Source organism: Harpegnathos saltator, unplaced genomic scaffold (genome assembly GCF_003227715.2).
Source record: "Harpegnathos saltator strain DR-91 unplaced genomic scaffold, Hsal_v8.6 scaffold202, whole genome shotgun sequence".
NCBI lineage: Eukaryota > Metazoa > Arthropoda > Insecta > Hymenoptera > Formicidae > Harpegnathos > Harpegnathos saltator.
The window spans coordinates 1,353,359-1,372,778 of record NW_020229987.1 but is presented as its reverse complement, the minus strand read 5'-3'; the positions used below and the strand labels follow the sequence as shown (position 1 = coordinate 1,372,778).

Genomic DNA, 19,420 nt, shown 5'->3' with positions numbered 1-19,420 from the left:
AATTTACATTGTACAGAACGATAAATAGTAATTTACTCACGCTTGTAAATCAATAATGACGTTTTTATAAGACTATTAAAAAAAGATGAAGAATCGAAAAACAAAAAAACTTTAGCAGAGCGTGGTTTCGATCCACGGACCTCTGGGTTATGGGCCCAGCACGCTTCCACTGCGCCACTCTGCTGATGGGAAACAGGAGGGTTAATGCGGGTAACCACCTGCGTGCAGTAACGTAGCCTAGTAAAATGGATCCAAAAAGTAAGGTCGCTAGCAGAGCGTGGTTTCGATCCACGGACCTCTGGGTTATGGGCCCAGCACGCTTCCACTGCGCCACTCTGCTGTTGAAGGGCGGAGGGTTAAAAATACTTAAAAGTCAAAGGTCGTGGTCAAACCTGCAAAATTTATAAATTTAACATAAACTCCTTATCCTCTCCGTAAGAGACATTTCAGTTTTTCGGGAACTTGGATACATCATTATCAGCAGATAATTCTTACGAGAGAAATTTATACATATCGCATTATGATACATACTGGATATGTTACATATATCCAGGACTGCACGTGATACATATTTTAGAATACACATGTGCATGTTACAGTTTTTTACAACACTAATTATTTATATAAGCTGAGTTGTTATGGTATTTGGAATTATAATATGTTAATTATGGTATATATGAATATGTGTTGCTTTACGCACATTCTTCGAGAGACGTAGTGATTCTGGTCGCACGCATTTACGGTCAGTTTACGATATGACTAGGACGATATTACCGGGACGCGAAACGAGCACTACCCTCATTGAAGCTTTGCGGTATAGTCGGCAGTATCGACCAAAGTGCGAATAGCCGAGTCAGTTTGCGAAATTGCTAATTTCAGGTTTTGACCCTAACGTGAATATCGTTGTGTGTGATATTTATCGTACGAAACGGTGCTAAAAATATGATATACATTAAAAAAACATTATTTTTACAGATATAATTAATCTGTGTATGTGTACTTGAATATATCACAGAAATTATGTTATAAAAAAAAGTTCTAAATGAATTCTGATTATCATAATTGTACGATGTGTAATGTTTGATTTAAGATTTATAAAAATAACAAACGAAAAAAAAGAAACTAGCAGAGCGTGGTTTCGATCCACGGACCTCTGGGTTATGGGCCCAGCACGCTTCCACTGCGCCACTCTGCTACTCGATGTTTCATGGTAAGGAATTGAGTGTCATGAGTTCGCTACACCAAGTTTGTCCTTTAAGACTTGTATTAACATTAATAACAATTGAGTAATGACATATATTTTTATACATATCTACTACATTTATATTCTAGCTATCTTAATAAGTTTTGTTTCTTTTTATCTGTATATTGTATATCGTATTACGATGTGTCTCATATTTTGGAACGAAAGTTGTCACTTTTTATAATCTATGTCTTAAACGTATTCTAATTCAAAAAATTTTTTTCAATAATTGAAGAACAAGATATTGCGATATTTTGTTGATTGATTAATATCGATGCGTTGAAAAGGTTCGACGAATTTAAGTAAATTTCGCTATTTTTTAATTTAGGAAACTCTAACGCAGAGATGATTATCCTGCGATCTTTGTACGCACTGTTGTCTGTCGGTGCAAAATTAACGCGAACGAGATCGCGATGTGACCGACGCGAAGAAAACGGTTGGAAGTCGAACAGAGCTTAATCGTAAATAACGGCTCGGTTCGCGCACGTTCGTGACACACGACAGAATGTATGCACGAATTCTTAGATTGGATAAACGCGAATGTCAGGTGCTCGCGACGCAAGGAACGCGAGCACTATTATTAACTCGTTTTATAGCCGGCATCTAAACTGCGAATAAACGAACGATAATTATGTAGGGGGCGCAATAAAATCTGTATTGCGCGTGTTGTGAATAAGCGAATCTCCCTTGCATTTTTCCCGATGTCGGCAATAAATCATCGTGATATATCGGCCGTTCAATTTTGCAGATATATCGCACACAGAACGTTCCACGTTGCTGCTGTTGCTGCTGCTGCTGCTGCTGCTGCTGCTGCTATTGCTGAAATATATTTTACCGATAAATTTCTGGCGGCGATTTTGCAGATTATTTTTCTCCTTAATCGAAGAGCTACGTCGTGCAACTTTGTCGTTTCTTTTCTTGCAGTCCGACATCGTTCATCAGAGTGTCTACGAATTGGTGCACAGCGAGGACCGGGAGGAGCTGCAGCGGCAATTAATGTGGAACTCGTTCCTACCCGCCGAAAGCGCGAGTCTGCCGTTGCACGATGCGCTCTCACCCCAACACAGTCATCTGCTCGAGCGCAGCTTTACGGTTCGCTTCCGCTGTCTTCTGGACAATACATCCGGTTTTCTGGTACGTACACGCTTCCTCATGTCGCGTTCATTTGTCTTGCCTGGCGACTTGTGCAATCCTGTGTCCCTAAGCGTGCGATTAAACCCCGCAATTTCAGATGATTCATGTCGATTTCCCGCATTTCTGCAAATCTAGAAACTAGAAATCTAGTCAGTCCCTCGTTTTTAATTAAAACGTTTTCAACGCCGATTTCTGACATCGAATTATTCGCCAGAGAATTAAGATCGATATCTCGCGAAATATAAATATTAAAAATATCAACGCGCGCATTTGTGATGTCCGATGGACTATTTTGCTTTTCATTGGCCCAGCCGAAATTCAGAACGCGTCCGCTTTGCGAGACGATAATCTCGATCTCGGTACTTCGCTCGGTCGCGCGAAAACACATAAACGATCTCGAAGTCTTTGCGGCAAATGCGGCAGCTAATTACAATAAATGGCGTGCTGACTGTCCGGCAAGGATCCCGGCGGACGCGACGACGTTCCTCCACGGTTACAAAAGCGATGCGCGCCGGGAGGCGTACAGACAAAACAGTAATTAATAATTTCACTGTCATAAAGAGAAGGAGCGAACTTGTTCGCTTCACTACGCCGCCACTGTTTCCTCCACTCTCGCGTAATTGCTTTTTTTCACATCCAGCTTCTCATCCTGGCAACCACCTCCTCCCCCGATTCTCGTTTCGCCGGACATTTCCCACTTACCCTCTCGATCGTTTCGGCAGTCGCTCGAAAAGTCGTCTTTACGATCGACGATTTTTGCACTACCATCTCGAAAATGGATTAATTACAGTCGCGATCGGAATTTTCACCGAACGATAAGAACTTTCAGCGAACTCTCGACGCGAGTGTCTCGCGGTGTTAAGAGTAAAACACTCTGTCGAGGACGGGAGAACGTGCCGCTCGCGACGATTATCCCGTAACCACGGCATTATTCGCAGCGCAACCGCGAGCGTGTTGCACCGAGTTTACGAATTTTCTGACCAGGAACACAATTCCGACAGGGGATTTCGAATAACCGACTTACGTCAACGGCCTTAAATCTAGGCCGCGGGGCCGGCGTTCCCCGCGCAAACGCTGGACGTGTATAATCATAGGCCCAGCCAATGAACCGTGACAGCGCGGCGGAGATTGAAACGATAATTCGTCCGGACGGCTGCCGAGCTGTCCATCGTTGGTACCGTTGTCTCGACGGCGTCCAAGAAAAGGTATAAATCAAGGACCAAACACAAAACCAGGCTCTCCCTGTGGGTAAGGCGAGAGGCAGGAGAGAGAGAGAGAGAGAGAGAGAGAGAGAAAGAGGGAGAGGAGGGGGGGCCCGGTGCGAGGAGTCGTGGCAAAACACTAATTATCTTACGGCAAACACACCGCGCGCGGGTGCGCACAGGTATACGCGATGTCGAACGTGATGAACAGAGACAACGGTATCATCCCGTGAGACACGAGGAAGGAAGAGAAAGAGAGAAAGCATCTGTGTATGTGTATAAGAGATCCTGCGCGCCGGAGCTGAGGTGTTTCAGGTTGCGCGTACGAACGCGCGCGGCCGCGCTCGAGTGAGCTTGAACAAAAACGGTGCCGCTTTGACGTTTATGAAAATGAAACTGTAATCGTAAAAGAGTTTACGGCGCAACAGGCTCACCGCCGCCACCTTCTCCAGGATCTGCCTCCGCCCTTGGTGGCATCCCCCGCAACAGGGACCGACGCATCCGCGCGCTAATTTTTCTCCGTTTTTTCCTCGCCGGGACGGTTCCACGTGGGATTGTTCTGTCGAGAGAGAGAAAGAGAGAGAGAGAGAGAGAGGGAGAGAGAGAGAGAGAGAGCGTCGTGTATTCCCTTGACCGCGTCCTTTTTTTCACCGAGCGGCTGTGCGAGAGACCTTCTCATGAAGAGTTACAAGGGATGCTAAATATAATAATAATAATATCGATAACGATAAATTGACAATATATATTGGAAAAGAAGTATTATGGCAATAGTCATATTAGTATTATGGCAATAATCAATATTTTAAAGTAAGAACTGAACGATTATATTTATTACAATGTTGTTTAATCGATTATAGACTCAAATCTACGTAATGTTTATTACTTAGGATGTTACTTATAAAAGAGTAGGAGCATAATGGGTCGATGAGAAAATGGGGTGGCAGTGTGACCTCCCACTAAAACTAAACTACAAAAAATTGATTTGGTTTAAAATAACACAAAATGTTTAGTTACAAAATTATATTTATTCAAATTAAACCCTTAGAAGGGGAATGATAATCAATATGACTGCGAAACGTTTTAACGTGAATATTGACTTACTTGTTGGGAAATGCAATTTGCCAGAAAGACAGCAGTGCAAAGATAAATACAACAGTAGACTACAGACCAGAATCAACTTGTCGAATGATCACTTTGGCATAAAAAGCTCGAAAAGGAAACAATAATCATCAGCACTTTTATGGGCAGCACCACATTAGCAAACTGTCATACCATTTCATTTAACTTTGCATAATTTGAAAGATGTACAGCCGAATAAAATGTCAAATGACAAACAAAATACTCAATTTTATATATATATATATATATATATATATTCGTGTGATAATACGTTCAAGTTTAAAAATAATAAGGAAACACGTCTAATTAAATGCTAAAATGTAGCTTGAAAAACATTTCGAAATGCCCGAGGGTAAAAATGCGTTATAAAAAACGCTAGCTATTATGTATTGGTATATTAGCGTCACTGCGCTAACGGCAAATTACTAAACAAATGATTCCATAAGTAATAACTGGAATTCGCTAGCTAATAACGGTGACATTGAGAGTGGCCGTAATACCTGCAAGAGCCATAATACCACCTTCTCCTCTAAGATAATAGTGATACATAGGAAACGATAAGTGAGATAATAGAGGATTGTGTCAATTATCGTCAAATTAAAATTCACATTTCGTCTGGCCAATCAACCCATCAATCTGCTCTAGATTTTTGACGATGTGCGTCTATTTGTGCAATATTTTGTTGCAGCGCCTTGACATCAGGGGCCGAGTCAAAGTGCTTCATGGTCAGAATCGGAAGACAGAAGAGCCACCATTGGCTTTATTCGCCCTGTGCACACCGTTTGGGCCTCCTTCGCTGCTGGAGGTGCCGCAGAAGGAGGTAATGTTCAAGAGCAAGCACAAGTTGGATCTCGCGCTCGTGACGATGGACCAGAGAGGGAAGATGCTCTTGGGGTACTCTGACGCGGAGCTAACGAACCTGGGTGGCTACGATCTAGTCCATTACGACGACCTGGCCTACGTCGCAAGCGCGCATCAAGAACGTAAGTGAATCTTGCGCTTGTTTCGAAACGCGTGATTAAATACAACTCTAATTTTCACTGCAACTTTACGAATCTATTGATCCTAATTAATACCCTAATTAATCGTAATTTGATTTCAATTTGGGCCAAGGTGAACATCCCGCCTTGTTTACGCACAATTCCGTCGTCTTGTGACGTCAAGTAGTAGATTGCTTCTCAGCAGAATTAATCAAACGACGACGAGTCAGGTGCGCCAGTCAATTTTCCTCCTTTCCTTCCTGTTTTAGTATTGAAGACCGGTGCGTCGGGCATGATAGCCTACAGATTTCAAACGAAGGACGGCGGTTGGCAGTGGCTGCAGACCAGCTCCAGATTAGTCTACAAGAACTCGAAGCCAGACTTCGTGCTCAGTACGCATCGACCCCTCATGTAAGTCTCCAGTTAACGTATCAATGTCCACGAGAATGATGAACAGACGGTGTGTAATTGACGAGTTTCCGCGCTTCAGGGAGGAGGAGGGTAGAGACCTGCTCGGCAAGCGCACGATGGACTTCAAAGTGAGCTACCTGGACGCCGGACTGACCAACAGCTACTTCTCAGACAGCGACAGTCTGACGGGGTCGGTGATGACGCCGACATTACCAGCGCAGCCGGCGCCTCAGAGAGTGAACAGGCGGTACAAGACGCAACTGCGAGACTTCCTGTCGACCTGTCGCAGCAAACGCACCAAGCTCACCGCTCAGTCGTCGGTCTCGCCGCCCGTCACACCGACAGTCGCGTCCGTCGACTACCTCGCGGCGGACACCAGCGCGGCGGCTGCGGTTGCAGCTGCTTACAGCAATTTAAACACCATGTACCCGACGCCGTACGCGCCCACTGCGGTAGCAGCTAGCACCGACCCCTCGTTGACGACTTACATCGGTCATACGGGCAACTACCATCAGACTCTTTATCCAGCCACCGCGTTAGACAACAGGTAGATATCCCGGAGAGATCATCTGTCCGAAGACTATCCGAAGTTATCGACAAACAGATATACTTGATAATTGCCGCATTTAGTATCATTATCTATAATCTATATCGTCAGCTATAACTGTGAAATAAAGCTAGAAAGCTAGAGAAAGTAGAAAGTAAAACGCCATGTAAAAATAAAAATATTTGCTTGACTGAAGAGAGACCTGAAGAGTTTTCTGCCAATTTAGTAATGCAAAGCTTGCATTGCAAAAGCTTTACATTCATTCGCAAAATTCGTTTTTCCTACATAGGTACCTTACAGCTGCGACGGAGAACCTGTTCCAATACAGGCCACTGAGCTCATACTATCCAGAGTACCACACCGGCACCACGTACAACGGCTTTATCGACGTTTCATTGCCCACGTATGAGACTCATCAGTTAACCAGCAAGACAGAGGACAAGCTCTACTGCCAACAACTCGGCAGCGGCGAATCGCCCAAGTACGGCTACGTGGAGACGAGACACCCCGGCAGCGTAAGTAGCTCGCCTTACGCCGCCAGCCCGGTGGCGAGCGCGTCCACGATGCACCCAGCGACGACCGACATCAACGTCGTGCGTGCTGGAAGCAGACACTCGCTGGAGGGTGGCGCATCGTCCAGTAACTCAGCGGGTAGCTCACCGGTGACCGGCGCGGCCAACGGTGTGTTGACACCAAAGATGGAGGACGTGAAGCCCGAAGTCTACAGCAACAATGACGCACCGCGGCAGACTGTGCTGATGTGGGGTGCGCCGCCGTCTCGTACGCCGCCCAGAAACAACGGCAGCTACAGTCCGCCGACGCCGCATTCGACTCACTCGTCTACGCACTCGACCAACGCCACCGGCGACCCGCTCAAGTCGCTGGCGGAGATGAACTCCATGAACGGAGATTGCAAGTGGCGGCAAACCTCTCCTACGGATCAACAAATAACCGCGCCGAGTCCGCCGAGGAACAACAAAGCACAGCAGCAGCAGCAGCAGCAGCAGCAGCAGCAGCCTCCATCTCAGCAGCAACAACAGCAGCAACAACACCACCATCCGCAGCAGCAGCAGCAGCAGCAGCAGCAGCAGCAGCAACAACAACAGCATCAGCAATACCCAGTGACCACGTCGCAGTACCAAGCGGCCGCAGCCGCTGCCGCGGCCGCCGCCGCCGCCGCCGGCAGCATCGGATACACGCATTCTCATCCGGGCCATGGCCACGGGGAAGCGGGCTCCGAGGTATGGCAAGGAGTGCAACACCATCACTACCAGTACTATCCCTACCACCATCACCACCCCGCACCACCAAGGCACACGCCCCAGTGAGTGTCACTGCTGCCTCACAGATTTTATTATAATTTTCCATCGACGTTCAGGGTAAGGTGACCAACCAAGCCCCGTATAAGCTGGAAGAAAGCTTTAAAGAGAGAACAAGACTTTGAGAGATCTCGTTTCTGCAACGACTAAGTTTCGTACTTATTTTGACCTTTTCGTAGAATTTTACTCATCGACATTTAATGTTGTCCTCTATTGTGAATCGGAGGGAATGCTTTATTGTTGAATTTGTTAACGTTAACAATTACTTTATTATTTGGCGATACTGCTTGTGCTTAGATCGTGAATGCAAAACGTGGAGAAATTTTAAGAAGGCAGAGTTCACACAGATAGCATAAAATTTTTCATTCTTTTCTGCTCGTTGAAACAAATTACAAACATTTTTTTAAACGACTTTGGGCGGTTGGTTACCTTAGTTCAGAGCGAATGCGAGATGCCAGGGGTATGTACGAATGGCTTTCATACTGAGTTAAATCCTCATTAGTGAAAATTAAACAAATTTCGTCTATAGAAATTATTCAGTCGAAGCAACTTGTGTATGAAAATCGTGCGTAAAATTGTTTTTAGTAGGATGTTCTTGCCGAGTATCTTCTATTCGAATGACGGCACTGGTAATCAATGCTGTTTACCGCATACGGAATGTTGTTTGTGCACAAATTGATCGTTCGTGACAGTAATGGTTGACGATAGGAGCCTCATCGTGCATACTCGGACATCTCCCCGTTGAAAGGCAAAATCAATCGTACAGACCGAAGCAAACACGATTGCGTACTTTGAGAGAAACATGAGAGTTTGTGTGATGAAATTGTGGAATTGGAAAATTTGGATCATCTTGTTAGTACACAAATACTATAAGACGTAGTTTATCAAACTTTTTGCATATTTAATGTGTAAAAATGTATGCGTCTTTTACAAATATGTGCATTTTCGCGAGTATGATACTGTGGAGCATACTCGTCCGCTTGGCACGTCGCATCAGAAACAAGTGCATGACGAATTAACAGTTTGATTATTTATTTTTTATGTCATCTTACACACACATAACTTTGTTAATGATTGTCTTCAAAGCTCACCGTCACTGCTAGAAGAATCATTACAGTTGATCAGCGTTGAACTCTACGAATACGGCTTGAACTCGGAATGCTCGTTCGGCAACAACGTCATCAATCAAAAGAATACGTGAAGAACACGCGAGTGTTCTTACGTAAAACGGCACAATAAACGTTTACACGGTTATGAAAGCACATTTTCCCATCTTTCTGAGAGAAGCATCGCACTCGGAAAAGAAATAAGACGTACGAATCGAACGACTAAAGAGGAGCTCTCGCTTCTTCTGAGCGATATCAGAAAACAGAGTTCTAGCCGTGGCGCTGTGTCACTATCTGCCGTAAGAGAAGCTTAATTTAGCACACGTGAAGATAACGGGGAGACCGTCCATTTGGTTGCAGCACGCCACCGTCAGTTGCGGGAACGGGGACGGCGGGGGTGGGAGCAGGCATGGGCATGGGCACCGGGGCGGACAACAGCACCAGCAACAGCAACGTCTTGTACCACCCTCCGCACCACCACCACCACCACCACCATCACGTAGTGGGATCATCAGCGGCAGCGGCGGCGGCGGCGGCGGCGGCGGCGGCGGCGGCAGGAATGGGCCCAACTGTCCCACAGATTCCAAACCGGACGCCGGGAGTCCTCTGTTGTCCATCTCTGAGGTGACTAACACCCTGCTCAACCAATAGTCCTTTCGCCACCTCGGCGTCGCTCTATATCAATGAAGAAGGTACGCGTTTGATTCGTTTGATCAATTTTCTTGAAAAAAGAAAATTACATTGATCCGAAAACGATTAGGGGATCATAGCGAGTCGAATCTTCCAGCTGTAGTTTTTTTTTTTTTACTAACTATCAAAATTAGTTACTGAAAATAAAAGAAAAAGTGTTGCTATGTGCAGTGGATATTTTTGTTTATAAGTACTTAAAATTTTTTATTCGCTCACCTCATTTTGGGTATAAGGATATAATTCGAATATTTTTCTAAGTAAGATTGACGCTTCACGTGAAGAAGTGATCCCCTAATGTTTTCAATTGTTTCGTGTTTGAATATATTCTTCAGTGTGTTTGTGTATATTCATTTGCAGGTATCTCTAAAAGGATGTCCTCATCGAAGCGGATCCCAAGACGCGTCACTGTACCATACAGATAATGTCGGTTAAAAAGAAGTAAAAGTATTCGTATAGTACTGTGTAACATACTCACACTACGCAGCTAATAACCAATCTATTATTACCTAACTTTCATTACATTAATTTATCCGTACCGATACGTGTGTTAAGTGGATGTTCTTCAGGATTCACAGTTTGAGTCAGCATGTACATTGATCGCGGAGCGTGTGTGGGTGTGTGCGTGCCCGTACGTGCGTATGGGTGAGGGGCAGCGATCACGAGGCGCCTCGCGATTTTATTAGTTTGCCACTATAAGACACATCGCGATTGCTCGACGAGTGGCGCTCCATAAAACGAAGTAGAGCACAGTTCGGTCGATTTTACGTCAGTTTTTGCTTTCAATGACTAGGATGCTCATTTTAACAAAATAAACACCAAATTGCTCGTGTTAATATACAAAATTGTATTCAAACTTTCAAATTGGATTTAATTCAAATTGGAGGATGCAACATTTGCAGCTCCTGTTACTTCAAAGGTGAAATAATCTACTGTAAAAATTATAAATCTGATAAGAGAAAGAATTTGTGAATATGAGAACAAGGCTCCAAACGGGATAAGATATTGAGAGCGATCGTTACTGTGTATTATATAATGCATTGTTACTGTACAATTTGGTATGATTGAATGCGCTGCAAACATATGGATTCTTTTCGACTTTTTGCTGTGATTGACTGGATGAAAGAGTAGCGCCGCGCGGTGATCACTGCCCGGACACTGCAGCAGGAACGATATTGACGAACGACATTTCTCCGAACCAAACACCGGCGAACGGTATTTCTCACATCCGAGAGCACAAAATTCGTTGTCTCGAGATCGGACCTTGATGAAACGCAACATACGCGACTTTAGTTTGTATCAAACTGCGTGTCTACGTGTTTGTGTATAATTCTACCCCGTGCGTGACGCTTTGATATCTCTCGTGCGACTGCACGTCTCTGTGTAATTCCCTTTTCGTTACTTTTTCTAAAGGAGAATATGAATTCTGTGATATGTGTTAGGTAATTTAAACACAACGTTTTTCGGAAGGCGTAACACGATCGTAATATTTATTGAGCGTAGAGAGCGACGAGGTAAGAGAGAAGACTCGTCAAGGAATGGCGAAGAATGTCCGGGCGATATACGCGAGCGGGAGAGAGAGAGAGAGAGAGAGAGAGAGAGAGAGAGAGAGAGAGAGAGAGAGAGAGAGAGAGAGAGAGAGAGAGAGGGAGAGATCCTTTTCGGACGAGAATCGAAAGATCTCCGTTCCGAGAGATCGAGTCTTGCGAGGACATACGTTCTTTTTGCTTTTGTTTCCTTATTTTTTTCAGGACGCGTGAAGTGCACGAGCAGCGGCGCGTATCAAGAGTATCTCGAGGTGATTGTTACTAACTGACAAGCGAACAGATGCGGTCTCGTTCAAAGAAGGACACAAAAATTACGCGTTAACGACACTCGAGATACACGGGCGATCCCTCTGAGTTACACGCATTGCAAAGCGACCTGACGCAATATCCCTGTTACCGGGACGAGACGCAAGTGTAAAATAATTTCTCTTCCTTTCGCGATAAATCTACTCTCCACTTTTTGTACGACTTTTTTTATAAAGGTTGAGACTCGTCACAGAGTCCAGACACATCGAATGTTTTAAGTATGAATTCATTATTCCTGCGCGCGACTCTTGGCTTCCTGCATGTATTTCGTTCGAATAATAATCCGCAATATAATTAATGGGTTGTCATGTGGCAAAGGTTCGAAAAAAAAAAAAAAAAAAGACGAAATTCCTGCTCACACGCGTCGATTGTGTGATTCTGCTGCAACTCTAAGTTAAACACCGGTTCTAAAGTACTAAATTGTGATTGCAACATTTCAACGATAAAACGATCACGTTGAAGGAATACGATCGCGAGAAACGCCAAGTACGACGATGTACGAAATTGTTATTACGTTATCTCTGAGAACCAAACGCATAATTTCGTGGCAAATAATAATTTTACGATCGTAGCTCCTTGCTTATCGGCTGTTGTAGCAGGAATCGATACAAAGTTTTGATAAGCGAGCAGTAGCTTCTCAAGTTATTTCTCCAGTTCTCTTTCGAGCAATGAGAATCTCATTGGGTGAATAATCGCGGTGAGAGGACGAAAAGAGCGATACGATATTTGTAGCCCATTGATTCGGCTGAACCCCAGTCTTGCCAATATTTTGTTAATAAGTTTGTAATTTTTGTACTTAATTAATTTATACATTATTTATATGTGTACGTGTAATTCGTGCGTGTTTAGCGACGCTAGATGGGCCTTCCAATAATTTTAGGTGCATTCTCACTTGCAAAGTCGAGAAGATCCCCGAGAACTCTCGTATCAGAAAAGCACATTCGACGAGGGGAGGGAGAAAATCCGCGAACGAGGATATCGTACAAGCACAAAGAACAGAGAGAAACACAGAGAAAAGAGAAAGAGAGAGAGAGAGAGAGAGAGAGGAGGGGGAGGAGGGGGAGGGAGAAGAGTGGAAAAAAAGAGTTACTTTAAGATAACGTTGAGAAAGAGCTGTCTTGTCTCCACGCGCTTCTAAAAAGGCAACTTCGCATATCCGCAACCGCATATCACAAAGTGGTATAGAGGTAAAGTTAAAGAGAAAGAGAGAGAGAGAGAGAGAGAGAGAGAGAGAAAGCGATATATATTTAGATATTCTCTTCCATATACACTTCTCGAATCATCGATCATTATTTATTAACTATAATGCGTAAGATCGTATCAGGCGCGTTGTACAGAAATAACGCCCCCGTTAAGGATAATAAGCGAACTTCGTTTCTCCTACGCGCTTCATTCTCGATAACGCGTCATATACTTTTTGTATGTTCATATGTAACACAAGATATGTGTCTATATTTTTAACATAATCGAGATACGTCGGATGCAAAGTCCAGACGAGTGCGAATGTCTCCCCGGATAAACCCGTCGTACGAAATATTTGATATTCCCATGCGTCGTTCGGCACGGGGACGATATTCCAATGTGCAAAATGGTGGTTAAACAATGAAGAGATATATTGTCGCTCGATGAAGTAAAAACGAATACTACTCGGTCAAATTGTCGGAATATCCGCGATTGATATCCACCGGTTCTCTTCCGCGATGTCGAGGAGACTCGGACTCGTCTGCTGTTTTTGCACCCTGCCATTTTTGATTATCTAAACATCTCACTCTACTTTGATTGACTTTGCAACAAGACACAGCTCAAGATGGCGTCAGAACGTGCTACTGTCGAGCGTGTTCCCGTACTTTTCCCTCTGAATACTTGGTTAAACTTGGTAATTGTATATTAGTAAACACCAAACTTACAAAGCTCACGAGAATAACAGCCGCGCGAATCAACAGTTTCACCAAAAAGTAAGATGGCGACCATTTTTCTCGATTGTCAATTTTAGTTGAAGTTCAGCGTGCTAAAGTCTTCCCGTTGTCTTCTTCGTGTGCGCTCTCGGCGCACGGATTACGTAAAAATTGATTCCTCGGACTTGTCTCTGAAGTTATTAGAAACCTTCAATCTACAATTTCAACTGCGTACATAGACTTTTGAGTGACAGAAGAAGAAAAGAGTCGAAGTATGTTAAGCAAGACGAGAAAATTACTAACCCGCCGATGGTAGCCCGTTTCGAGCCGAGATCTTGTACATCCATAATTCTGACTTACTGTTACAGCTTGCGAGTACCCTCGTTTCTCTGCAATATCCTTACACAATAAGAAGCTGCTATTATTAATATAAGTATAATCGAGTCTAGTCCATATATAAAAAAATGCGAGTTAGTAACGATATGCTTAAATTGTGATAATATTCTCGCCGTAAAGTTGATTTAACCGACAATCCTTATCGCGATCGCCGCTACATATAAGTTCTCCCTTAACGCGCGTTAACGTGTAAATGTAATTATTAAGGAAGCAGAATAATACGGTATACTCTTTTCCCGGTTACATACTTCCCGGTAAATATTAGACGTGCCCGTCGACAGCGGTCTTTACTTCATGCGTTGAATTACGATCGCGAGGATATTTTGACGATCTAAGCATAGATGTATATTCACTGTATATTTGAAGTAAGGTATCTTATATAATATGATAACGTGCATAGTCGTTAAGATCATAGTCGGTACAGAGTTTCAAGCAGCTACGAAACCATATAGATCGAAAGAAGAAGAAGAAGAAGAAGAAGAAGAAGAAGAAGAAAAGAGATAGAAAAGGAAGGAAAGCCGTACCTTATTTTCCAGCGATTATTTGTCGTCTCGCAGAAGTGCGAACTACGACTGTATCTTACATAGGACACGTCGTTATCGTAAATTCCCTCACATGTCGCGGGAACCCCGCGCGTCACTTCGAAATCGAGTGATCTCGCCCGGGAAGCTGAGGAGTTCGTTTCTTCGATGAAATATCACGCGTGCAAGACGAAAGCGAAAGACACGGAGGAAGGAAATTCGAGTTGGTACTTGCGAATAGCAAACGCGAACTCCTCGTGCGAGATTAGTTACGCCCTTTCCTATCTTGCAACAAAAATGTTACTTCAAGATAAGAAGCGGGACGTAACTCATTCGACAGCAAGCTGTAATTTCGCGAGACTTACGAACGTAGAGAGCATGCTTTGGTAAACAGTACAAATGTCTCAGCGTGATGGAACGTTTTCAAATTGACCAACAGTCGAGTATATTTAAGCGTATAACACGATGAAAGGAAAACAAACAAAAGAAAAAGAATTTGGAGTTCTCTCATTAGAAAAACATTTTTCGTGAATATCCAAAATTATCGTCGAATCGTTTCTTAACAGAACCAAACGCGCGTCCACTTTACCTTACACATTCGCACTCAAACGAATAAATATTGCAGTTTGAGTAACAAAGTAAATATACGATCTCTCTCAGGCAGAGAAATTATAAATCGTATATTCGCCGACGAATCATCGCTGAGCTATTACCGCGGATCGAAAGGACGCGACAGTTTTGCGCGTAGCCTTCTCTTACAATCGCAATAAAAGTAATCTTTTACCGTCTCACTATTACGATACGATGGAAGCTATGCTCTGTGTCCTTGCAATCGATTTTATTTCACATATCTCTCTAAATGTATCGAAGTCGATTAACCAGTACCATGCCAAACCGAATTTTGAATCTTGATCACTCCATCCATTTTTCTCTGATATATTATATCCTATAAGATCTAGCTACTCTATTAACACTATTGCTAAAGATAAGCTCTACAAATAAAATTTTAAAAAACTGTATCAAATGTTTATATGAAATAAATTATGATAATGCAATAAAAAGTCGGCACCTATTGTGCCTCTCTCTTTCTGTCTTTCCCGATGACGAGTGTTTCCACCACAATGGAATTCGTTCTGACTAGTTTCCACATTTACGCAAAAGGCCAGCAGCGATTCTTTAATACTTTTGTACACCGTAGAAAAGCTGCGCAACGATAACGAAACTGTCGTTAACTCCAATAACGAGTTAAAGAATCGCACCACAGAGAGGAATCTGAAAGCGACCAACACGGCGTTTTCGGCGACACCGAATTTTCGCACTGGGAAAAAGTGCCATCTGCATCCATTCTGAGAGGGGAACTACGATGCTACATTCACTTTCAGGTCTCGGCAAAAAAACTTGTATGTGATAGGAATTCGTGCAATATCCACTTTCAAGCGGTTTATGTCCGTGCTACAACCATAATAGCGTATTTGACAAGCACGCACATTTCGAAAGAAAGATACAAAATTCGAAAAGTGCGGGGCTGGCAAATGTTCGTTTTTATTTCTCTTCTCAAATGTTATTGAAGTTATCGGTCTCGAGTTTGCGGCACAAATCAGCACAAACACGGCACAATGCAGAACAATTAAAAAAAAAATACAAAATTCGAAAAATACGGGGCTACCAAAAATTTAGTTCTTCTTAATTTTCTTGAGTACGCTGAGTTGCAGAGTTGTGGATTGCGGCACAATACGGCACAAATGTAGCACAATGCAGCACAATTCGAAAAAATACAAAATTCAAAAAGTGCGGGTTAGTTAAAAGTTATCATGTTAACTCATATTACAAACGCATAACAATGTGAGATCATGCTTGTCAAGTACGCTATTATAATTGTAGCATGGATATAAACCGCCTGAAAGTGGATGTAGCACGGATTCTCACCACATGTAGGTTTTGCCGTCACGATCTGAAAGTGGATGTAGGATCGTAGTTCCTTTCCTCAAAATAGATGCAGATGGCGTCCTTTTCCAATGCGGAAAGTCGGTGTCGCCGAAAACGCCTTGTTGGCCGCTTTCAGGTTTCTTTCTGGTATTACCTCATCAATGATATTGATTTGTGTTTTTTTCTCTTGTGCTTTTTTTCTCCAAAAGAGGTCTCTGTAGACCCGCCTATAGGCCGGTATTCATAGTCAGGCCTTATATTTAAGACCGTCTTAAGTTCACTTTCAGATACCCCGTAGCCAATGAAATAACTTGTGCAACATCTGAAGATGAACTTAAGACAGTCTTAAATATAAGATCCGACTATGAATACCGGTCCTTAATTATATCATTATATGTTTTTATTATATTTTTCTGTACTTAACGTATTTTTTTTTTACAGACATTTTCATTCAATTTGCTTAAATTAATACTTAGAACTTGCTTCTTTCGGTAGACCGCCGTGTCGTTTCGTTAATTGAATGATTCTCTCAGCCTCGCGGATACCACTGAGCCTTGCTCCATGCACGGTGCTGTAATGTCCCGGCATTGTAGCTTCTCCTGCGAACAGGATTATGGGAGAATCGCAGGATACTGGAAAAAATTTACCGCAATTAATGTACGATGCTGTAGAAGACTGTTGTCTTCAGCAAGCTGTGTTAAATTAAAAATTATATTCAGAATTAGAGATGAAAGTTAAATATTAACATTATCTGAATCCAAACAAGTATCTGAGTCCAAACAAGTATCTACTCAAATATTCTGTCTGGTAGACTGGTAAATGTTGTATCCTGCTAGTAGTCGTTTGTTTTACGAGAATAAAAAATGAATATGTTTTAAGTGTTTCAGAAAATAAATTCTTTGTTTTTCTTTTTGAGAGACGTTGAGGTAAAGAATTTAGAAATACCTGGTAAAGGAGCAGCCAAATCGCATTGGTGGCCAACGGTGCTGCCCATCGCGATATAACTGTGAGTTCCAGCGAAATATTGATCCATACACCACTTGCTCCTCAGAATGTTAACCGGATAAGGCAACGTGGGATCGCCGGTGAATTGACGAAGAAGCCGCGTTATCGACTCTACCACTACCTCGTCGGAACATAATTCCATGTTTAACGCTTCATGTCCACACACCCAGGCACATAGCACATGTTGAGAATTCGGCAACTCTTCTATACTTGTCACACCTGTATGATAAATTATCAACTTCAATTAAATTAAATAATTAGCTAAAGCTAAATTTTTGAGAACGAAGTCGCCTTTTGGACTGACGACCAAAAGATAATAACCTTTCATCCAATTGTCCCTATTCGACAACTCTTCCGGCGACCAAGCCAGCTTGATACCGCCTTCTCGCCAGACCCAGAAGGGTCTCGCGTACTCGAGGAAGATCTTGTTGACGAATCCGTAGCCGAGTTTGTTGATTGCTTCGACTTTTTCAACAGATACATCAGGATAGAATAATTTCTCGTGTTGTTTTAAGACACCGAGCGAAACCGTGATGATGACATAATCAGCGGGAAATTCATCGCCGTCGCAGCATTTGACGAGAGCTCGGGGACACGCATTATTGTTCGTTGCGCCCCATTGAATGTGTTTGACTGGCTTGCAGTACCTGAAAATATAATGACAAACGTAATGACGTACCGTCAAGTATTCAATCGTAATTTGTTTAACTTTTGCGCTCGTGTGTCTGCTCTCAATTACTGAAAAAAATTAGAAGAACTTTAATTGTTTCAATTATATACTCTTAGAAGATCGTATAATTAGGAAATACAAAAAAATCACGACAATATCTTGCGAAATCTGTAGCATACGTTCAACTCTTTTCTACAATCTGCACAGAGAACAGACGAAAAATTTATCACGACACATATTAAATTCGTATTATCAGGAGTGCAAAGGGTTAACTCATCTCTTATCTTACGAACTTGATGCAACAGACAGGCAGATCACGTAGAAGTGGCGCCAATACCCCCACATAGCCCAGTGGCACTCTAATATCACCGCCAGGGATCTCGATGTAGCTGCCGAACTGATCGGCCGAGACCAGTGAGAGATTATCTCCGCAATGACACCTCAGGCCATTCATTAGACCGTACATTACTTTCGCTGCATCACACCTGCAAAATCATAGGGTTGTCCGTATTGTTACCTCCCCGCAGGAGATTAACATCTTCGCGTCATCACGATTGACTGCGTAGCGATGTAGCGGGTCAAGCTCGCTTCTGGCTGCGACGAGTTCTCAACTTAGTCACCAATTAGCGAAAGTCAACGGTTAGACTTCGGCGAAGACATCCGCATCGCTGCCATATAAATCGCTCGCAGGGTCGACTTGGGCAACTGTACCGTTGCTCCTTTGGGAAGTTGTGCAGCTTCTGCTGGATTTTGATGCCCATAAAATTCAGCAACGTACCATGCGTACGGTCGCTGTCAAGGGCAAAGAGGGCCGCCGCTTGATGCTCGATCTGCCGGAAGATATGGTACGCCATGGTGCTGACCGTCAGATCGATAGCTCTGCCGTCGCTGGTGCAGAAAAGCCCGCGGCTTGGATCTGGCGGACGTGAGAGCGGTGACTTCAGCAAACCCTCCTGCGCCGCTAATGTGAACACCGGGTTTGCCACGCAGCCACCCTCTATCCACGTAGCTCCCATCTCTGCTACTACGTCGCCCAGCCAGCACGAGTGGATCCGACCACCCGGTCTGAAATTCCAAACAAATTGCTCGACTCGTTCGACCATAGCGACCTTTCAAGATCGTGTTTGCTTTATTCGTTCTCTAGAAGCAAGGTTTTTTAGACATTTCGAAGCTTTTAGCTACACAAGCGCAGCGTGTACGTAACGAATGAGTACCTATCTGTCGCCTCTAAGATCGTAAATTTTTGGAAGCCGCACTGAGCTAATCGATGTGCTGCCGACAACCCAGCCATACCGGCGCCGATGATGACAACAGCTGGTTCCGGCTTGCACGGGTCTATCATATAGGGATCCAGTTGACAAGTCCCGAATTTCGACGGTTTCTTACATTCTGAGGTGTTCTTCTTA

The 19,420-nt window shown here is 43.5% G+C and overlaps 2 protein-coding genes and 3 non-coding genes across 6 annotated transcripts in view; 1 reads left to right on the top strand and 4 right to left on the bottom strand.

The window, feature by feature from the left end:
• The window catches only part of ss (aryl hydrocarbon receptor spineless), a 218,552-nt gene extending 208,266 nt beyond the window's left edge, over positions 1 to 10,286 (top strand). The window contains exons 5-11 of one of the 2 annotated variants that reach the window (XR_003112802.1): positions 2,168 to 2,377; positions 5,387 to 5,681; positions 5,948 to 6,089; positions 6,169 to 6,636; positions 6,926 to 7,960; positions 9,422 to 9,753; positions 10,109 to 10,286. Coding sequence is in view for 1 of the 2 variants with exons in the window: in XM_025297995.1 (XP_025153780.1) it covers positions 2,168 to 2,377; positions 5,387 to 5,681; positions 5,948 to 6,089; positions 6,169 to 6,636; positions 6,926 to 7,877; positions 9,422 to 9,712 (2,358 nt within the window). In the remaining variant the exon portion in view is untranslated. The remainder of the gene's footprint in view (positions 1 to 2,167; positions 2,378 to 5,386; positions 5,682 to 5,947; positions 6,090 to 6,168; positions 6,637 to 6,925; positions 7,961 to 9,421; positions 9,754 to 10,108) is intronic. The other variant, XM_025297995.1, reaches the window with a different exon arrangement.
• On the bottom strand, positions 113 to 184 carry TRNAM-CAU (transfer RNA methionine (anticodon CAU)). Its single transcript has one exon. It is a non-coding gene; the product is annotated as a tRNA-Met (tRNA).
• Positions 269 to 340, bottom strand: TRNAM-CAU (transfer RNA methionine (anticodon CAU)). Its single transcript has one exon. It is a non-coding gene; the product is annotated as a tRNA-Met (tRNA).
• TRNAM-CAU (transfer RNA methionine (anticodon CAU)) lies at positions 1,124 to 1,195 on the bottom strand. The gene has a single exon. It is a non-coding gene; the product is annotated as a tRNA-Met (tRNA).
• Positions 10,287 to 16,232: 5,946 nt separating the features above from the next.
• Positions 16,233 to 19,383, bottom strand: LOC105186504 (peroxisomal N(1)-acetyl-spermine/spermidine oxidase). Its single transcript, XM_011146770.2, has 8 exons — positions 19,229 to 19,383; positions 18,726 to 19,079; positions 18,308 to 18,499; positions 17,666 to 17,991; positions 17,285 to 17,563; positions 16,812 to 16,971; positions 16,494 to 16,566; positions 16,233 to 16,364 (listed from the first exon to the last, which is right to left on the bottom strand). Exons 1-8 carry the CDS (start codon positions 19,354 to 19,356, stop codon positions 16,233 to 16,235), a joined length of 1,644 nt encoding a protein of 547 aa, XP_011145072.2. The 5' UTR covers positions 19,357 to 19,383.
• Between the last annotated feature and the right edge of the window lie 37 nt (positions 19,384 to 19,420).